The 22,342-nt window shown below is 47.3% G+C and overlaps 1 protein-coding gene across 2 annotated transcripts in view; it reads right to left on the reverse strand.

Moving 5' to 3' along the window:
* Nucleotides 1-22,342, reverse strand: part of CHEK1 (checkpoint kinase 1) — a 92,862-nt gene that overhangs the window by 21,384 nt on the left and 49,136 nt on the right. The window contains exons 7-9 of one of the 2 annotated variants that reach the window (XM_040431099.1): nucleotides 9,019-9,123; nucleotides 8,771-8,866; nucleotides 7,776-7,875 (exon numbers count right to left, since the gene is read on the reverse strand). In XM_040431099.1, coding sequence (XP_040287033.1) covers nucleotides 7,776-7,875; nucleotides 8,771-8,866; nucleotides 9,019-9,123 — 301 coding nt within the window. The remainder of the gene's footprint in view (nucleotides 1-7,775; nucleotides 7,876-8,770; nucleotides 8,867-9,018; nucleotides 9,124-22,342) is intronic. The other variant, XM_040431100.1, reaches the window with a different exon arrangement.

The raw sequence follows: 22,342 nt of genomic DNA on the forward strand, positions 1-22,342 counted from the left end.
GAAATTTGCAAATTTTTCCAAATTTTTGTTAAATTAGGTATTTTTTGGTGCAAAAAAATATATTTTTTTGACTCCATTTTACCAGTGTCATGAAGTACAATATGTGACGAAAAAACAATCTCAGAATGGCCTGGATAAGTCAAAGCGTTTTAAAGTTATCAGCACTTAAAGGGACTCTGGTCAGATTTTCAAAAAATGGCCTGGTCCTAAGGTGTAAAAAGGCTGTGTCCTTAAGGGGTTAAATGCGCCTGTGGCTATTATCATATAAAACAGGTTTATATAACCTGTCACTCACGTCCCAAATGTGTCCAAGGGGATGTCTCATCATGCAGGGTGCCCAGCGCCGCCTTCCGACTAGAAATCGCCGCCCTCCCTTTCAATAGAGCCGCCTACCTCACGTCATCGCCGCCTCTCTAACCTCAGCGCCGCCTCCGAAATAGTCCGCTCTCCTCAGCCAGATCCCGCACGTGCGCAGTAGGTATAACCTGATGCGCCCGTGCGGCCTCGTTGAGCGAAGTGCGCATGCGCCGTCCGGCGCACTTCGCTCAAACCTGCCTTGACCGCCCTATTGCAGCCATTCTCTCACAGCCGCACGGGATCTGGCTGAGGGGGCGGACGATTTTGGAGGCGGAGCTGAGATGAGGGAGGCGGTTCTATTGAAAGGGAGGGCGGTGATTTCTAGTCGGAAGGCGGCGCTGGGCACCGAAAGGAGATGGCTGCAGCCGGGCACCCTACATGATGAGACATCCCCTTGGACACATTTGGGACGTGAGAGACAGGTTATATAAACCTGTTTTATATGATAATAGAGCCACAGGCGCATTTAATAAGGTCAGTTTCGGATTCAGGGTATTAGTAGGGACCTGGCCATATGTTTAGGTTATAGGCCTCAAATCTGATGACAGAATCCCTTTAACCACCTCAGCCCCCAGTGCTTAAACACCCTGAAAGACCAGGCCACTTTTTACACTTCTGACCTACACTACTTTCACCGTTTATTGCTCGGTCATGCAACTTACCACCCAAATGAATTTTACCTCCTTTTCTTCTCACTAATAGAGCTTTCATTTGGTGGTATTTCTTTGCTGCTGACATTTTTACTTTTTTTGTTATTAATCGAAATTTAACGATTTTTTTGCAAAAAAATGACATTTTTCACTTTCAGGTGTAACATTTTGCAAAAAAAACGACATCCATATAGAAATTTTGCTCTAAATTTATAGTTCTACATGTCTTTGATAAAAAAAAAATGTTTGGGTAAAAAAAAAATGGTTTGGGTAAAAGTTATAGCGTTTACAAACTATGGTACAAAAATGTGAATTTCCGCTTTTTGAAGCAGCTCTGACTTTCTGAGCACCTGTCATGTTTCCTGAGGTTCTACAATGCCCAGACAGTACAAACACCCCACAAATGACCCCATTTCTGAAAGTAGACACCCTAAGGTATTCACTGATGGGCATAGTGAGTTCATAGAACTTTTTATTTTTTGTCACAAGTTAGCGGAAAATGATGATTTTTTTTTTTTTTTTTTTTTCTTACAAAGTCTCATATTCCACTAACTTGTGACAAAAAATAAAAAGTTCTATGAACTCACTATGCCCATCAGCGAATACCTTGGGGTCTCTTCTTTCCAAAATGGGGTCACTTGTGGGGAAGTTATACTGCCCTGGCATTCTAGGGGCCCAAATGTGTGGTAAGGAGTTTGAAATCAAATTCTGTAAAAATTGACCTGTGAAATCCGAAAGGTGCTCTTTGGAATATGGGCCCCTTTGCCCACCTAGGCTGCAAAAAAGTGTCACACATCTGGTATCTCCGTACTCAGGAGAAGGTGGGGAATGTGTTTTGGGGTGTCATTTTATATATACCCATGCTGGGTGAGAGAAATATCTTGGCAAAAGACAACTTTTCCCATTTTTTTATACAAAGTTGGCATTTGACCAAGATATTTATCTCACCCAGCATGGGTATATGTAAAAAGACACCCCAAAACACATTCCTCAACTTCTCCTGAGTACGGAGATACCAGATGTGTGACACTTTTTTGCAGCCTAGGTGGGCAAAGGGGCCCATATTCCAAAGAGCACCTTTCGGATTTCACAGGTCAATTTTTACAGAATTTGATTTCAAACTCCTTACCACACATTTGGGCCCCTAGAATGCCAGGGCAGTATAACTACCCCACAAGTGACCCCATTTTGGAAAGAAGAGACCCCAAGGTATTCGCTGATGGGCATAGTGAGTTCATGGAAGTTTTTATTTTTTGTCACAAGTTAGTGGAGAATGAGACTTTGTATGAAAAAAAAAAAAAAAAAAAAATCATCATTTTCCACTAACTTGTGACAAAAAATAAAAAATTCTAGGAACTAACCATGCCCCTCACGGAATACCTTGGGGTGTCTTCTTTCCAAAATGGGGTCACTTGTGGGGTAGTTATACTGCCCTGGCATTCTAGGGGCCCAAATGTGTGGTAAGGAGTTTGAAATCAAATTCAGTAAAAAATGACCTGTGAAATCCGAAAGGTGCTCTTTGGAATGTGGGCCCCTTTGCCCACCTAGGCTGCAAAAAAGTGTCACACATCTGGTATCTCCGTACTCAGGAGAAGTTGAGGAATGTGTTTTGGGGTGTCTTTTTACATATACCCATGCTGGGTGAGATAAATATCTTGGTCAAATGCCAACTTTGTATAAAAAAATGGGAAAAGTTGTCTTTTGCCAAGATATTTCTCTCACCCAGCATGGGTATATATAAAATGACACCCCAAAACACATTCCCCACCTTCTCCTGAGTACGGAGATACCAGATGTGTGACACTTTTTTGCAGCCTAGGTGGGCAAAGGGGCCCATATTCCAAAGAGCACCTTTCGGATTTCACAGGTCAATTTTTACAGAATTTGATTTCAAACTCCTTACCACACATTTGGGCCCCTAGAATGCCAGGGCAGTATAACTACCCCACAAGTGACCCCATTTTGGAAAGAAGAGACCCCAAGGTATTCGCTGATGGGCATAGTGAGTTCATGGAAGTTTTTATTTTTTGTCACAAGTTAGTGGAATATGAGACTTTGTATGAAAAAAAAAAAAAAAAAAAAAAAATCATCATTTTCCACTAACTTGTGACTAAAAATTAAAAATTCTAGGAACTTACCATGCCCCTCACGGAATACCTTGGGGTGTCTTCTTTCCAAAATGGGGTCACTTGTGGGGTAGTTATACTGCCCTGGCATTTTACAGGGGCCCTAATGTGTGGTAAGTAGGTAAATGACCTGTGAAATCCGAAAGGTGCTCTTTGGAATGTGGGCCCCTTTGCCCACCTAGGCTGCAAAAAAGTGTCACACATCTGGTATCTCCGTACTCAGGAGAAGGTAGGGAATGTGTTTTGGGGTGTCATTTTACATATACCCATGCTGGGTGAGAGAAATATCTTGGCAAAGACAACTTTTCCCATTTTTTTTATACAAAGTTTGCATTTGACCAAGATATTTATCTCACCCAGCATGGGTATATGTAAAAAGACACCCCAAAACACATTCCTCAACTTCTCCTGAGTACGGAGATACCAGATGTGTGACACTTTTTTGCAGCCTAGGTGGGCAAAGGGGCCCAAATTCCTTTTAGCAGGGCATTTTTAGACATTTGGATACCAGACTTCTTCTCACGCTTTGGGGCCCCTAAAATGCCAGGGCAGTATAAATACCCCACATGTGACCCCATTTTGGAAAGAAGACACCCCAAGGTATTCAATGAGGGGCATGGCGAGTTCATTGAAAAAAAAAAATTTTGGCACGAGTTAGCGGAAATTGATTTTTTTGATTTTGTTCTCACAAAGTCTCCCTTTCCGCTAACTTGGGACAAAAATTTCAATCTTTCATGGACTCAATATGCCCCTCAGCGAATACCTTGGGGTGTCTTCTTTCCAAAATGGTGTTATTTGTGGGGTGTTTGTACTGCCCTGGCATTTGAGGGTCTCCGCAATCATTACATGTATGCCCAGCATTAGGAGTTTCTGCTATTCTCCTTATATTGAGCATACGGGTAATGAGATTTTTTTTTTCCGTTCAGCCTCTGGGCTGAAAGAAAAAAATGAACGGCACAGATTTCTTCATTCGCATCGATCAATGTGGATGAAAAAATCTCGGCCAAAAAAAGAAAAAAGGAGGGGAAAGGCGTCTGCCAGGACATAGGAGCTCCGCCCAACATCCATACCCACTTCAGCTCGTATGCCCTGGCAAACCAGATTTCTCCATTCACATCAATCGATGTGGATGAATAAATCATTGCCGGGATTTTTTTTTTTATATATACAAAGTGTTTGCCAAAGTATATGAACACCGCCACCTCCTCAGCTCATATGCCTTGGCAAACATATCTTTTACTGCAGAGGAGAAATCTCGTCTTGCAGCGCCGCATACACCGACTTGCGTGTAATCTGACAGCAGCGCAATGCTTCTGTCCGAATGCACATCAGTGCTGCAGCTGGTCGATCGGATGGTCCACCTGGAAGGTAAAAAAAACAAAACAAAAAAGAAAAAACCAGGCCGCAAAGCAATAACTTTATTAACTTTAGAACAGAACATATTAACTTTTTTAAACTTTTTTAACTTTTTTACTTACCGGTAATTTTTTTTTTGTTTTGTTTTTTTTACCTTTATAGAACAAACCTCTCCTTCCCCATGGGACAATGTGCAAAGCGCAAATCGCCCAAAGATGTGGCGAAGTACGTTATGCACTTTATCCCAGGTGAAAGGAGAGGTTTGCAGCAGCTGTGAGAGAAAGGGCCCTAATAGCCCTGTGTGCCTGTCCTGGTGAGATGTGATCCCTATGCTAGGTGTACCTGTGTGTGGTACTTCCGGAAACACTCTCCTAAGCATAGGGCAGGGTGGTCCGGACAGTCAGGACAGAAATAGCGGGTGTCACGCCTTATTCCACTCCTGCTACAGACACGACATTTTTTTCGGGGTGGCGGTTGGGTTGAGGTACCAGCAACGACACTGGGGAAATGTCGCTCGTGTAGACGGCTAACTACACTGGTGGATGGGGCCACGGAACCTCCTGGGTAAAGGAGGTTCTCGATGATCTCTTCCTGGAATTTGAGGAAGGATCGTGTTCTCCCAGCCTTACTGTAGAGAACAAAACTATTGTAGAGCGCCAATTGAATTAAATATACAGACACCTTCTTATACCAGCGTCTGGTTCTGCGGGAAACTAAATAGGGAGCCAACATCTGGTCATTGAAGTCCACCCCTCCCATGAGCGCATTATAGTCGTGGACTGAGAGGGGCTTTTCAATGACACGGGTTGCCCTTTGAATTTGTATTGTCGTGTCTGCGTGAATGGAGGAGAGCATGTAAACGTCACGCTTGTCTCTCCATTTCACCGCGAGCAGTTCTTCGTTACACAAGGCAGCCCTCTCCCCCCTTGCAAGACGGGTGGTTACAAGCCGTTGGGGGAAGCCCACGCGACTAGTTCGCGCGGTGCCACAGGCGCAAATCCGTTCTAGAAACAAATGCCTAAAGAGGGCCACACTTGTGTAAAAATTGTCCACATAAAGATGGTACCCCTTGCCGAATAAGGGTGACACCAAGTCCCAGACTGTCTTCCCACTGCTCCCCAGGTAGTCAGGGCAACCGACCGGCTCCAGGGTCTGATCTTTTCCCTCATAGATCCGAAATTTGTGGGTATAGCCTGTGGCCCTTTCACAGAGCTTATACAATTTGACCCCATACCGGGCACGCTTGCTTGGGATGTACTGTTTGAAGCCAAGGCGCCCGGTAAAATGTATTAGGGACTCGTCTACGCAGATGTTTTGCTCAGGGGTATACAAATCTGCAAATTTCTGGTTGAAATGGTCTATGAGGGGCCGAATTTTGTGGAGCCGGTCAAAAGCTGGGTGGCCTCTGGGACGGGAGGTGGTGTTGTCGCTAAAGTGCAGGAAACGCAGGATGGCCTCAAATCGTGTCCTGGACATAGCAGCAGAGAACATGGGCATGTGATGAATTGGGTGCGTTGACCAATATGACCGCAATTCATGCTTTTTTGTCAGGCCCATGTTGAGGAGAAGGCCCAGAAAAATTTTAAGTTCGGAAACTTGGACTGGTTTCCACCGGAAAGGCTGGGCATAAAAGCTTCCCGGGTTTGCGGTTATAAATTGTGTGGCATATTGGTTGGTCTCTGCCACGACTAAGTCCAAGAGCTCCGCAGTCAAGAACAGCTCAAAAAATCCCAGGGCCGTACTGATCTGAGCCGTCTCAACCCGAACTCCAGACTGGGCGGTGAAAGGGGGAACTACTGGTGCGGCTGAAGTTGGTGACTGCCAATCAGGGTTTGCCAGCACCTCAGGGATTCTAGGGGCTCTACGGGCCTGTCTGTGCGGTGGCTGCGACGGGGTAACTAGTGCACGTGCCACCGTACCAGCTTCAACTGCCCTTCTGGTGCTCGCTACTTCACCATGTTGTACGGCAGTGCTGGTACTAGGTCCAGGAAGGGCTGCGCTGCTGGTGTATGCCTCACCACGTGATCCGGCAGCGACAGCCCCACTCTGCTGCTCTTGAAGCGGATCCTGCATAACCTGTGGTCTAGCGACACGGGGCCGGGTACGCCTGGTGCTGCCAGGGACCTCAACCTCCTCGTCCGAACTTTGGGTCAGAGAGCCACTGCTTTCTACAGGTTCATATTCTGACCCGCTAGATTCATCAGATGAGGGTTCCCACTCCTCATCCGACTGGGTCAGAATCCTGTAGGCCTCTTCAGAAGAATACCCCCTGTTTGACATTTGGACTACTAAATTTAGGGGTATTCCCTGAGACTACCCAAGAAAAAAAGCAAGCCTGTCTTACAAAGGGGAGGCTAGCGAAGTACCGGAGGCCGCTGCGGTTGATAAAAAATATCAAAACTGATTTTTTTTATCGCCGCAGAGCGTGTAAAGTGAATGTGCAGTGATCAAAAAAAAAAATTTTTTTGTCACTGCGGTGGGGCGGGCGTGGGTGAACGCACGTGTGGGCGACCGATCAGGCCTGATCGGGCAAACACTGCGTTTTGGGTGGAGGGCGAACTAAAGTGACACTAATACTATTATAGATCTGACCGTGATCAGTTTTGATCACTTACAGATACTATAAAAGTACAAATGCTGATTAGCGATACGCTAAACAGCGAATAAAAGTGACTGCGGTGCGGTGGGGTGGGCGCTAACTGACGCTAACTACCTAACCAAGGGGCCTAAACTATCCCTAAAACCTAACAGCCAATACTAGTGAAAAAAAAAAGTGTCAGTTTACACTGATCACTTTTTGTCTTTCACTAAGTGATTGACAGGGGGCGATCAAGGGGTTAATTTGGATGATGGGGGTGATGGATGGTGATCAGGGGCTAAGGGCAGTGTTTGGTGTGTACTCACAGTGATGTCTGCTTCTCTGCTGGATCCAACCGACGAAAAGGACCAGCAGAGAAGCCATATAACAGATCATATTTACTAATATGATCTGTTATCTGGCTTGTGATTCGATTTTTTAAAAATCAGCAACCTGCCAGCGACGATCATTGGCTGGCAGGTTGCTGATGAAATACTCCTCTAACTTTTGCCGGCCCGCGATGCGCATGCGCGGGCCGGCTGTGACCGAAATCTCGCGTCTCGCGAGATGACGCGCCGGCGCGTCCAGGAGGAATGAATCAACCACCTCCAGGACGCGTCTGTGCGTACAGCGGTCCGGAGGTGGTTAAAGGCCTGCTCATATCTGAAATATTATAAACCACAGTATTTTGAAGAAGGAACTACATACCTGTGGGAGAATGGAGATAAATCCATATCAGACCGAATATGTTTGCTCAAAAGTCCAGGTGCTTCAGATCCCCCGGATGACGAGAGGCTCCTCTTCATACCTGGTGCAGGGAAAAGGAAAAAAGAAAAAAGTGGGAGACCGAGAGAGATAATAGTGATTTATTTATTTTAAATACACAAAAATCCTAATATTTTTACTTTAGATTTTCACCCTCAGATCCCAAGTTAGGGACTAAGCAGTAATAGTAAACTTATCCGACACAATCCTAATGCACTACCAGTTCTCCAGTTTCTATTAGCAACAGTAAATTAAAGGGATTCTGTCACCTCGTTTTAGCCTATAGAGCTGCGGACATGCACGGCTAGATCGCCACTAGCATGTCCGCAATATACCTGTCCCATAGCACTGTGTGCTTTTATTGTGTTTAAAAAATGATTTTATAGATATGTAAATGAGCCTGGTAAGGAGGCCAAGGGGCTGTACTAACCTTCTTTGAGCCCAGCCACACCCCCTGTGAAGGAGCCCAGCCACGCCCCCTGTGAAGGAGCCCAGCACCGTCTGCGGCCTCCGAATCGCCTCCTTGCTCACAAAGTTTGATTGCCGTAATCTTGAAGCGCGAGCTTGCGCAGTTCCTTCTCTGAGGCTGATGCCAGCACAGGGAGGGAACACTATGCCGGCACTGCGCATCATGAGATTATAGCGATCTAACGGAGCAAGGAGGAGATTCGGAGGACGCAGGCGGTGCTGGCGCCTTCACAGGGGGCGTGGCTGGGCTCTAAGAAGGTTAGTACAGCCACTTGGCCTCCTTACCAGGCTAATTTACATATCTATAAAATCATTTTTTAAACACAATAAAAGCACACAGCGCTATGGGACAGGTATATTGCGGACATGCTAGCGGCGATCTAGCCGTGCATGTCTGCAGCTCTATAGGCTAAAACGAGGTGACAGAATCCCTTTAAGCTATCCCCATTATTGTAAACAGCCCAACATACCTTTCTTGGGTGGTTTGGTGAACCAACGGTCCTTTTTGATTTCCGGTATCGTAATCCTTGAGTTTGGGTTTTCATTTAGTATCTTACAAAGCAAAGCTGGCAAGCAGAAGAGATGTAAGAGTCCAGCATTATGATTGCAGTGCTGTGGGGTGTTTCTGATTCACTAACTCTCCAGCCCAGGAGATCAGTATACAAAGATACTATTATTTTTTTTAACCTTATGGGTAAAAGAAAAACACACAGATTACCTAAAGGTGCAGCATCAATCTTCTTCCATGGAGTCAGGTAGTGCTTAGATTCCTTCCAATCACAATACTCTTGACAGGCATCATTTGGCTGATCCCATGGTAATTCTGCAAATAAAAGTTAAATGTATGTGATTTATGGCACTTATCCAGAAGTGGAATAAATGAAACTTAGTTTTGCTGATGGTTTCCCTAAAGTGTGCAGTCCAGCTAACTGCACTTGAAATGATAGCAAGTACAGATGCAGCCTGGCAATTAGCAGCAATATGCAGGCAGATCCTATAGTCAGGCTACGCTATGTACGGGGATGGTAATTGACATTTTATCCTGTTAGCCTGGTAAATACTGCAATCAATACCGGTGTCAGTATTACAAAGCGATCCCAGTGTTGCCATCAGTTAGGATGTAAAAAAAAAAAAAAGTAGATGTACACAGCATAGGCGGTCCTGCCATAGTGCATTTAGATAATGTCCTAAAAATTGTCCAAGTACATAATTACAGAAAACACAAAAAGTCATTATATGTACAATGCAAGTGGACTATACAGTACATCAAAAGCATATACACCAAAAATCTATATATTTCCGATAACAAATAATGAGATTTTTGTATAACTTACCAGTAAAATCTCTTTCTCGCTCTTCCTTGAAGGACACAGACCTTGGGCATAGCTCAGCTCCCGAGGAGGCATGACACTAAGTGAAAACTGTTAAGCCCCTCCTCCAGCAGCTTTACCCTCAGCCTGGAGAGAGAGACTGCCAGTTGCGTGTCCAAGTAGTGAGAAAAGGCAATGACCAACAAAGTGGAACCAACTACCCAACAGGGGCAACCAAAACCGTAACCTGTAGAACAAACAACGATGGGTGGGTGCTGTGTCCCCCAAGGAAGAGCGAGAAAGAGATTTTACTGGTAAGTTATACAAAAATCTCATTTTCTCGCCCATTTCCTTGGGGGACACAGGAGACATTGGGACGTCCGAGAGCAGACCAAGAAGGGAAGGGACCACAGCCCCAAGGTGAGGCAACCGTAGGCATCAAGAAACCGCCACCTGCAAGACCAGGTGGCCCAAGGCAGCATCTGCCGATGCATGAGTGTGCACCCTGTAGAACTCAGTAAAGGTGTGCAAGGAAGACCAAGTGGCCACCTTGCACAATTGTTCAGCCGAAGCCCGATGTCTCTGGGCCCAAGAGGCACTGACCGCTCTGGTGGAATGAGCGGTGACACCGAAAGGCGGAACCCTGCCCTTGGCGCGGTAAGCCTTAGCAATAGCCAATTTGATGAAGCGGGCAATAGCCACCTTGGAGGCCACCAACCCCGTGCGCGGAACCTCCGGAACCACAAAAAGAGAGAGAGTCCATGCGCCAAAAGGAGACTGATCTCCAAGTAAATCTTCAAGGCCCTAAACAACGTCCAAGCGGTGTAGTTCCCGTTCCCGGGGGTGGGAAGGGCAGGGACACAGAGAGGGGAGGACAGACGATGTCCTCATTGAGATGAAAGGCGGAGACCACCTTCGGAAGGAAGGGATGGAGAACAGACTTATCTTGGTGAAGGACCAGAAAAGGCTCGGAACAAGAAAGGGCCGCCAATTCGGACACCCGTCCGAGAGACATGTTGGCCACAAGGAACACGACCTTACAGGACAGAAGGCGTAGGGAGATCTTCTGCAACGGCTCAAAGGGGGAAGCTTGGAGCACCGAGAGCACAATATTCAGGTCCCAGGGCGGAATCGGGGGACGGTACGGAGGAAGAGAGTGAGACACTCCTTGGATGAAGGTCTTGACAGGCCCGAGAGGGGCCAGGGGACACTGGAAGAGGATGGACAGCGCCGACACCTGACCCTTCAAGGAACTGAGGCCCAGGCCGGACTGGAGGAAGGACAGAACCGTGGGGAGAGAGAAGCGGAGAACGCCCAGATTCTCACAGAATCCCAGGTAAAACCTCCAAGTCCGATAATAGATCCTGGACGAGGCAGGCTTCCGGGCGCGGATCATGGTACGAACCACATCCGCAGAAAATCCCTGTCGCGTCATAACGGCGGTCTCAACAGCCACGCTGTCAAAACGTAGAGACCTTAAATGCTGGTGGAAGATCAGTCCCTGAGAGAGGAGATCATCTCAGAGGCAGCGGCCATGGCGCGTCTTCCAGGAGCAGCATCAGGTCGGCGTACCAAGACCGACGAGGCCAATCTGGAGCGACCAGGATCGTGGGAATGCCTTCTGCCGCGATCTTCCGGAGAACCCGAGGCAGGAGGGGGATGGACGGAAACACATACAGAAGGGAAAATTCTTGCCACGGAAGAACGAGGGCATTGGCGCCGTACGACCTCGGGTCCCTTGCCCTGGCCAGGAAGGTGGGAAGCTTGTGGTTGAACCTGGAGGTCATGAGGTCCACATCCGGACGACCCCAACGAAGGCAAATATACTCGAACACTTCCAGGTGTAGCGACCACTCGCCCGGGTCGATGGTGGTCCGGCAGAGTAAGTCCGCCGTCCAGTTCTCCACCCCTGGAATATAAAAATCGCTGACAGGGCCGGAACATGAGCTTTTGCCCAGAGGAGAATGCGGGTAACCTCTTGCATTGCCGTGGCGCTGCGAGTGCACCCCTGGTGGTTGATGTTGTCCGATTGTACACGGAAGGGGATGGCCTTTTAGCAGGGGAGTCCAGTATCGGAGCGACAGGAGGATCGCCCTCAATTCCAGGACGTTGAGTGGAGGTTTGAACTCCGATCGAGACCAAGTGCCCTGGACAGACCGGGGAAGAAACAACCCCCCCCCCCCCCCCCCCCCAACCCTGCAGACCACCATCCAGGTCATTGGAAGGAAGGATTTCCCCTAGAGAGAGGTCCGCAACCACCAGCGTAGGGGGGCCCGAACTCAGGGAGTTAGATGGAAGGGCCGGTCCAGACTCTCCGGCGACTTGTCCCAGGCAGAGAGGATCGCCCTTTGAAGGGTGCGGGAAAGGAACTGTGCAAACGGAATCGCCTCGAAGCAGGCAACCATTTGGCCCAATACCCACATGCTGGATCGGAAGGACGGACGGCGGTGGAGAAGAAGATTGCGAACCGACCGGTGGAGGGACAGATGCTTGTCCGTTGGAAGATTGACCTCCGCCGCCTCCGTATCCAGCAGCATCCCCATGAAGATCAACCGTCTGGAGGGGGTCAGGGAAGACTTTGGAATTTTGACAAGCCAACCGAACCGCGCCAGGGTCTCCAGAGTGAGGTCCACGCTGGCGGATGTCTGAGAAAAGGAGGGCGCCTTGATGAGGACGTCGTCCAAGTAAGGCAGCAGAAAAACACCCCTGAAGCGGAGCAAGGCCAGGACAGGGGCTAGGACCTTGGTGAACACCCGAGGAGCCGTCGCCAGACTGAAAGGAAGGGCGACAAACTGATAGTGATCGTTTCCAACTGCGAAGCGAAGGAAACGATGGTGACACCGAGGGACCGGAACGTGGGAGGTAGGTGTCCTGAATGTCGATTGACGACATAAAATCCCTCTTCTCCAGGGAAGCCACCGCGGATCGGAGGAACCCCATCCGAAATCGCCGAAGGCGGAGAAAACGGTTTAGCCGTTTGAGGTCTAAGATCGGCCGCACCGAGCCTTCTTTTTTGGGGACCATGAAGAGGTTCGAGTAGAACCCTTTGAACCTGTCCGCCTGAGGCACGGGAGCGATGAGAAGGCGGCCGCACACTCTGGGTCCTGCGGAGGAAAGAAACGATCCGGAGGGAGGGACGCAAACTCAATTTTTTATCTGGAGGATACAATTTCGAGCGCCCAGGCGTCGGAGACTTAACCCCTTAAGGACGCAGGGCGTACCGGTACGCCCTATTTCCCGAGTCCTTAAGGACCAAGGGCGTACCGGTACGTCCTGACTTAAATTCGGAATTCCGGCGCCGCAGGGGTTAATCGGAACGGGACGCCGGCTGAAATCATTCAGCCGGCATCCCGTAACAACGCAGGGGGGGGTCATTTGACCCCCCCGTATCGGCGATCGCAGCAAACCGCAGGTCAATTCAGAACTGCGGTTTGCTGCGCTTTTTGCAGTTTCTGATCGCCGCGGTCCCTGACCGCGGGGATCAGAAACTTTAGAGTGGCTAAAATCATTATTTTTCACCCCCCCCTGCACCCCTGCACGATTTTATGCCGGAGGGTGGTGCGGGGGGGGGTGTCGCAGGCGGTGGGGGCGTTGCGGGAGGCGGGCGGTGCGGCAGGCGGGATCGCGATCCCCCGCCCGCCTCCCCATGAACGATCGTTGGCTTCTAGTGGGTATACCAGGGTGCCAGCACATTGCTGGCACCCTGGTATAAACGGCTGACATCTGTGAAGATGTCAGCCGTTTAACCCTTTCCATACCGCGGTCCGTATGGACCGATGTATGGAAAAAGTTAACTGTCATTGGTCAGGGAGCTCCCTCCCTCTCCATCGGGGGGCTGCTGTGGCTTTGCAGCCCCCCGATGGAGAGGGAGAGAGCCCCCAGAGAGCCCCCCTCAGCCCCGTCCTTACCCTTCCCCGTCTGCGAAGTTCTGAGCAGACGGGGAGGGTTCCCATGGCAACAGGACGCCTGCTCAGGCGTCCTGCTGTCCATGGTGCTGAACAGATCTGTGCTAAAAGCACAGATCTGTTCAGTGTAAGTAAAATACAGTACAGAACAATATATATTGTTCTGTACTGTATTATACAGACACCAGACCCACTGGATCTTCAAGAACCAAGTGGGTCTGGGTCACAAAAATGTAAAAAAAAAGTGAAAAAAGTTAAGATAAAAAAAAAAACATTTATCACTGAATAAAAATTAAAAAAATAAAATAAACTACACATATTAGGTATCGCCGCGTCCGTAACGACCTGATCTATAAAATGGTCATGTTACTTTCCCCGCACGGTGAACGCCATAAAAATAAAAAAATAAAAACTATGAGAAAATTGAAATTTTGCCCACCTTACTTCCCAAAAAAGGTAATAAAAGTGATCAAAAAAGTCGCATGTACGCCAAAATAGTACCAATCAAACCGTCATCTCATCCCGCAAAAAATGAGACCCTACTCAAGATAATCGCCCAAAAGCTGAAAAAACTATGGCTCTTAGACTATGGAGACACTAAAACATGATTTTTTTTTTTTCAAAAATGAACTCATTCTGTAAAACTTACATAAATAAAAAAAAAAGTATACATATTAGGTATCGCCGCGTCCGTATCGACCGGCTCTATAAAAATATCACATGACCTAACCCCTCAGATGACCACCGTAAAAAAATTAAAATAAAAACAGTGTAAAAAAAGCCATTTTTTGCCATCTTACGTCACAAAAAGTGTAATAGCAAGCGATCAAAAAATCATATGCACCCCAAAATAGTGCCAATCAAACCGTCATCTCATCCCGCAAAAAATGAGACCCTACTCAAGATAATCGCCCAAAAACTGAAAAAACTATGGCTCTTAGAATATGGAGACACTAAAACATTTTTTTGGTTTTAAAAATGAAGTTATTGTATAAAACTTACATAAATAAAAAAAAATGTATACATATTAGGTATCGCCGCGTCCGCGACAACCTGCTCTATAAAATGACCACATGATCTAACCTGTCAGATGAATGTTGTAAATAACAAAAAAAAAAAACGTGCCAAAAAAGCTATTTCTTGTTACCTTGCTGCACAAAAAGTGTAATATAGAGCAACCAAAAATCATATGTACCCTAAACTAGTACCAACAAAACTGCCACCCTATCCCGTAGTTTCTAAAATGGGGTCACTTTTTTGGAGTTTCTACTCTAGGGGTGCATCAGGGGGGCTTCAAATGGGACATGGTGTCAAAAAAAACAGTCCAGCAAAACCTGCCTTCCAAAAACCGTATGGAATTCCTTTCCTTCTGCGCCCTGCCGTGTGCCCGTACAGCGGTTTACGACCACATATGGGGTGTTTCTGTAAACTACAGAATTAGGGCCATAAATAATGAGTTTTGTTTGGCTGTTAACCCTTGCTTTGTAACTGGAAAAAAAATATTAAAATGGAAAATCTGCCAAAAATGTGAAATTTTGAAATTGTGTCTCTATTTTCCATTAAATCTTGTGCAACACCTAAAGGGTTAACAAAGTTTGTAAAATCAGTTTTGAATAGCTTGAGGGGTGTAGTTTCTTAGATGGGGTCACTTTTATGGAGTTTCTACTCTAGGGGTGCATCAGGGGGGCTTCAAATGGGACATGGTGTCAAAAAACCAGTCCAGCAAAATCTGGCTTCCAAAAACCAAACCGCGCACCTTTCACTCTACGCCCTACTGTGTGCCCGTACAGTAGTTTACGGCCACATATGGGGTGTTTCTGTAAACGGCAGAGTCAGGGCAATAAAGATACAATCTTGTTTGGCTGTTAACCCTTGCTTTGTTAGTGGAAAAAATGGGTTAAAATTGAAAATTAGGCAAAAAAATGAAATTCTCAAATTTCATCCCCATTTGCCAATAACTCTTGTGCAACACCTAAAGGGTTAACGACGTATGTAAAATCAGTTTTGAATACCTTGAGGGGTGTAGTTTCTTAGATGGGGTCACTTTTAGGGAGTTTCTCCTCTTGGGGTGCATCAGGGGGCTTCAAATGGGACATGGTGTCAAAAAACCAGTCCATAAAAATCAGCCTTCCAAAAACCATATGGTGCACCTTTCACTCTACGCCCCGCTGTGTGGCCGTACAGTAGTTTACGGCCACATATTGGGTGTTTCTGTAAACGGCAGAGTCAGGGCAATAAAGATACAATCTTGTTTGGCTGTTAACCCTTGCTTTGTTAGTGGAAAAAATGGGTTAAAATGAAAAATTTGACAAAAATATGAAATTCTCAAATTTCCTCCCCATTTGCCAATAACTCTTGTGCAACACCTAAAGGGTTAACAATGTATGCAAAATCAGTTTTGAATACCTTGAGGGGTGTAGTTTCTTAGATGGGGTCATTTTTGGGTGGTTTCTATTATGTAAGCCTCGCAAAGTGACTTCAGACCTGAACTGGTCGCTAAAAATTGAGTTTTTGTAAATTTCTGAAAAATTTCAAGATTTGCTTCTAAACTTCTAAGCCTTATAACATCCCCAAAAAATAAAATATCATTCCCAAAACAATTCAAACATGAAGTAGACATATGGGGAATGTAAAGTCATCACAATTTTTTGGGGTATTACTATGTATTACAGAAGTAGAGAAACTGAAACTTTGAAATTTGCTAATTTTTTTCAAATTTTTGGTAAATTAGGTATTTTTTTGTGCAAAAAAAATAATTTTTTTGACTTCATTTTACCAGTGTCATGAAGTACAATATGTGACGAAAAAACAATCTCAGAATGGCCTGGATAAGTCAAAGCGTTTTAAAGTTATGAGCACTTAAAGTGACACTGGTCAGATTTGCAAAAAATGGCCTGGTCCTTAAGGTGAAAATGAGCCCGGTCCTTAAGGGGTTAAGCCCACCAGACGTCCCCGAAAAGGAGGAGGCAGCCCCCCACCCGGGTGGGTGGGGGTGCACCTTCAGGCGGGGGACTGCTTGGCCATGGAGGGGCGGGCAGCCTGTGACTTGCGCCAGGTGGGCTGTGCCGGAAAAAGGGGCTTCTTGCGCCTATCTTGGGAGGGGCCAGAGGAGGAGCTGGCTGCGGATCGAGGCCCGGAGGGCCTGCGGGAGGACTGAAAATGAGATTAACCAGAGCGGCCTCGAGAGGCACCCTTGGTTCTGGACTGGGGAAGATGGGTGCTCTTGCCACCCATGGCGTCTGAAATAATCTTGTCCAAACGGGTCCTGAATAAACGGGAGCCCGTGAATGGCGGCCCAGTAAGAGAACACTTGGAGGCGGCGTCCGCAGCCCAAACCTTCAGCCAAAGCTCCCTCCTGACGGAAAAAGCTAGGGCAGTCGAGCGGGCTATAAGGGGAACCCGCATCGAGCGAAGCCTCGCAGATGAATTTTCCTGTCTGAACCAGCAGTTGAGCTAAGGATCGGAGGTCCTGAATGGGGACGTCCGACCCCAATTCCTGTTCAAGCTGCGAGCACCATTCGGAGACCGATTTCCCCACCCAGGCGGAGGCAAAGACCGGTCTGAGGGCTGAACCAGAGGCAGCAAAGATTGCTTTGGAGAGGGACTCCATACGACGGTCCTCGGTGGACTGAAGTGAGGAGCTGTCTGCTACAGGAATGGCCGTACTCTTAGACAGGCGGGCCACGGGAGGGTCAACCTTAGGCGGGGACTCCCACGTGGCAACACAATCAGCTGGAAATGGGTAACATATGTCCAGCTTTTTGGGAGAGGTAAAGCGGGCGTCAGGGCGAGCCCAAGCTTAAGAGACCACCGAAGAGAAGTCGGCGTGGAGAGGAAAAACTTTGGACGCCTGTTTGGGTCAGAAAAAGGACACGCCGGCCTGGTCAGTGCTGGGAGGGTCATCGTGTATCTTAAAGGTATCACGAATGTTAGAAATGAGGTGACCCACTGCGGAGGCTAGTTTGGACGGCAGTGCCGAGTCCATGTCCCAATCCGAATCCGCCAGTTCCCCCTCAGAGGGCGTGTTCTGTGGGGAGGAGAAGCCCGACTGAGTCCGCACGCATGGCGGAGAGAGAGACGCATCTGAGGAGGATGCGCACTCTGCCCTGGAGTGCTTCTGAGAGTGCCGGGCCCTGGAGGATTCACTGGGAGCGAGGGAACCAATGGGGGCGGCAGAAGCAGTAGTCCCGAAGGGTGCGATAGGGGGTGTGGCAGCCTGCGGGGTAGGCGGTTTGTCTACAAGGCGGCCTACTATGTGATTCAAATCTTTTTTATTGATTTTTCAAAAGGTTTTTGTGGACAATACAAACAACCCCACAAAAGGAAAGAAATAAAACACAAAAGCACAAACCCACCCTTTCTCTCCCCTTTCCCCCACCCCAGGTTCCGAGCTCACAGTCACAGGAAAGTCCACAGGAGAGGCATCAAGATAATTTTCCTCGGTTTCGAGAGTCCATCAAGCAGTAGTCCCCTCAAGGTAGTCCATTCTTTAAGTGGCCTTTAGGATTTCAAGTCCAAGATTTCCCCATCAGCCACCTCTTCAAGCAACCGGTCTTGCATAGCAATCAACAGGCATACCACACCTAGCATTATGCACATCAGGTTACACTACAAGATTGTGATGTGCTATCCACAAGGACCAAATCTTCTCGAACTTCTTACCACCCCGCTTTTGATACACATAGCTTTCCAGTCTCACCAGCACATGAATCCTGACAAGTAGGTCTTGGACGACCGGGGGAATAGAGTCAATCTAGTGAAACACTATTAGCTTTCTTGCTTGGTAAAGGATTCTCATAATCGCTAAGGCCTCTTTCACACTTGCGTTGTCTGGATCCGGCGTGTACTCCATTTGCCAGAATTACACGCCGGATCCGGAAAAAATGCAAGTGAACTGAAAGCATTTGAAGACGGATCCGTCTTCAAAATGCGTTCAGTGTTACTATGGCAGCCAGGACGCTATTAAAGTCCTGGTTGCCGTAGTAGTAGTAGTGGGGAGCAGTATACTTACAGTCCGTGCGGCTCCCGGGGCGCTCCAGAATGACGTCAGAGCGCCCCATGCGCATGGATGACGTGATCCATGCGACACGTCATCCATGAGCGTGGGGCGCCCTGACGTCACTCTGGAGCGCCCAGGGAGCCGCACGGACAGTAAGTATACTGCTCCCCACTACACTTTACCATGGCTGCCAGGACTTTAGCGTCTTGGCAGCCATGGTAACCATTCAGAAAAAGCTAAACGTCGGATCTGGCAATGCGCCGAAACGACGTTTAGCTTAAGGCCGGATCCGGATTAATGCCTTTCAATGGGCATTAATTCCGGATCCGGCCTTGCGGCAAGTGTTCAGGATTTTTGGCCGGAGCAAAAAGCGCAGCATGCTGCGGTATTTTCTCCGGCCAAGAAACGTTCCGGTCCGGAACTGAAGACATCCTGATGCATCCTGAACGGATTTCTCTCCATTCATGATGCATTAGGATAAAACTGATCAGGATTCTTCCGGCATAGAGCCCCAACGACGAAACTCTATGCCGGAAGAAAAGAACGCAAGTGTGAAAGAGCCCTAGCTTAAGTTCGCCAAATAATACATGCGTGGATCAGGGACACTGAGACCTCCCTGGTTTTTAGGCCTACACAGAACCGCAAGTTTTATGCGTGGTATTTTCTTCTTCCAGATCAGATCTCTAAAATATTGCGTTAATCACATGAAATACTCGCAAGGGGATCCAGGATGGGGCGTTATGTAATAGATCTAAAAGTTGCATCATAAGGATCATTTATAACAAGTTGGTTCGGCCAATAAGAGATAGAGGAAGCTTAATCCATATTTGGATCTTTCGTCTGAATTTATCTAAAAGCGGTAATAAGTTCAGACAAAAAGAAATAATCTTGCAGATTCAATGAAACCTGGATACAAAGATATTTGATGGAGGGCACTATTTGCAGTCCCGCTGCGAGACTCTGATCCTCCTGTGTAACCTCTCCCAAAGGCATTAACACAGACTTCGTCCAGTTGATGGTTAAGCCAGAAAACTGTCCAAAATCATTGATAATCTGCATGGCAGCTGGCAATGAGGAAGTCCAGTCACTTAAGAACAACAAGAGGTCATCTGCATAAAGAGCCACCTTCTCCGTCACTGACCCACAGGTGATACCCTTCACTGCCTCCGCCATCATAAGCGCCTCTGCTAGGGGTTCCACCGCAATTGTAAACAGTAGTGGCGACAGGGGGCATCCCTGCCTAGTTCCTCTGTGCAATTCAAAGGAGTCGGAGAGACTACCATTCACTTGCAGCCTAGCTGTTGGACGTGCGTATAATAATCGGATCCAATTAATGAATCCCGACCCAAACCCCATGGCTATAAGTACCATAATAAGGTATAGCCATTCCAGACCGTCGAACGCTTTGGCCGCGTCAAGAGACGCGACCGCCGCACCCGACGCATGGATCTGATCCACCTGAATATTCAGGTACAGTCGTCTTATATTAACTGCAGTGGACATGTTTGGTATAAACCCGGCTTGATCAGAGTGAATCACAGACGTGATCACAGAGTTCAAGCGGTTGGCCAAGACTTTCGCCAATAGTTTGACGTCCACCTGTAGCAGAGATGGGTTGGTAAGATTCTGGCTCCAGGACATCTTTCCCCGGTTTAAGGATAACCACAATGATGGCTTCATTTATTGAAGCCGGAAGTGCATTACTAATCTGAGCTTCTTTGAATACCTCTAGTAATTGGGGTAGAAGTACTGAAGCATAAGTTTTGTATACTTCAGCCAGAAGGCCATCTCCCCCGGGTGCCTTGTTATTGGACATATCTCCCAATGCCGCTTCTAACTCCAGAAGGGAGAAGGGAGCGTCTAACTGGGACTGCTGGTCCTGCGTAATAGTAGGGGACCGAGCGGTGTAAGAAAGTTCCCTATCTGAGTTTCAGACGTAGTGACTTTCGAGGAATATAAGTTAGAATAGAAGGATTGCATGATCCCTGTAATCTGTTCTGAGGAGGTACATATTGTCCCATCAGTATTACGCAGAGCCGCTATAAAGCTGGATTGGTGTTGGGCTTTGGTTAAGAGAGCTAAAAGTCTACCCGCCCTTTCTTCTTCCTTATACCGTTGTTTTTGAAAAAATCTCTTGTTCTGTGCATTTAACAATAGTCTATCATTTAGCGCCCTTCCACTTATTTTCCGCTTCAATAGATGGGTTCTTTATAAACTCAGCTTCCTTCTCCGCCATATCATGTAGCAGGCTCCTTACTTTTTCCCTAGTTTCTTTTTTCTCCCCATTGACCTTCGCTATTAAGAGGCCCCGCAAAAAAGCTTTCAACACGTCCCAAACTATCAAGCGTGAGGCAGTGGGCAAATTAAAATAAAAAAACTCAGTTGGCTGCTCCTTTATATCCGCCACATCCACTAAGATGTGTAGCCAGTTTGGGTTAAATTTCCAGCATCTATCTCCCCGCACTAAGCACGGCTGCAGAGTAAGTCAGTAACGGAGAATGATCAGATAGCCTCCTGGGGAGATACGTAACATCCTGGATAAGGAGACCGATTGTCTCATTGCCCAGCACTAAATCAATCCTGGACAAGGAGCCATATGAACTAGAGTGGCAGGAATATTGCCGTATATCCATATTTCTCAGTCTCCAGAAGTCAAGAAGTGCCGCCTCCCTTATCAAGCGTCCAAAAGGGGTAACTCCCTCACCAAGCACCTCAGGGAAACTGCTAAGCCTGTCTAGTTTTTGACATGGTACAGCATTAAAATCGCCAAAAAGTAGAGTAGGAACATGCGGGAGGTCAGCAATATAAGAGATCATCCTCTTAATAATCAGTGGCGAGTAGGGCGGAGGGATATAAATTCCTATAAGAACGCACTCTACATTAAACAAAGTGCAGTGTAGGTATATATACCGCCCTTAGTCATCAATCCGCTTGTTGATGCAGGTAAACGGGATAGTCCTATGTACTAGAATACTTACTCCCCTGGCATATGCCGAGTAAGTGGCATGAAAACTTTGCCCAGCCCAAGGAGTGAGCAAGTGAACTTCAGAGGGTAATAGATGTGTTTCCTGTAAACAAAGCAAGGGTTGATATTGACATACATCATCTAAAACCGCTTTCCTCTTGTTAGCATCCTTAATCCCCCTCACATTCCAGCTCAAGATTTTTACTGAACTAGCCATATTCACCAATTATCAGTAGGTGAGCAGATAACGGGTACCTCTGAAAAATCCAAGCGATCTTGACTGAAGCCCTCGGAACCCTCTGTATTCCCCCCATTTAAACAACCGAAACTAATGGATGGATACCGGCCATACCAACAGGTCCCTGCCAAAACTCCCATATTGGACCGCGGGTAAGGCACAGAAAAACCTGTCAGCACCACCGTTCTTGCCCTAACGTAGCTCCCCCGTGAGTGAGGTGGTAGGCTAATGCAACAGAAACTTGAAATATAATAACACCAAACAGTGAAGATGAAATATACAGTCGCAAAGGTCTGTAAATTCTTAAAGGGAGTCTGTCACCAGCATTTCACTTTTTTAACCCTTCCCACAGCTCCCTAGCATGCTTACAGTTAATAAAAACGTTACCTCTGGCATCAATCCTAGACTTATAGAACCCTCAAAAACGATCTTTATAAGATATGCAAATGAGGGCTCGCAAGTGCCCAGGGACGGCGTTACTCTCTTAGGTGCCCTGCTTGCTCAGCCTTCTCATTGCGTCCCCCCGCCCCTTCCTACCCTCTGCCCGCCCATCCTTTCCCTCTGACCGCCTTTGTACTAACTTGTTATGGGCATCTCAGGAATGGGCATCGCAGTGCGCATGCGC

This window comes from Bufo bufo, chromosome 1 (assembly GCF_905171765.1).
Source record: "Bufo bufo chromosome 1, aBufBuf1.1, whole genome shotgun sequence".
Taxonomy (NCBI): Eukaryota; Metazoa; Chordata; class Amphibia; order Anura; family Bufonidae; genus Bufo; species Bufo bufo.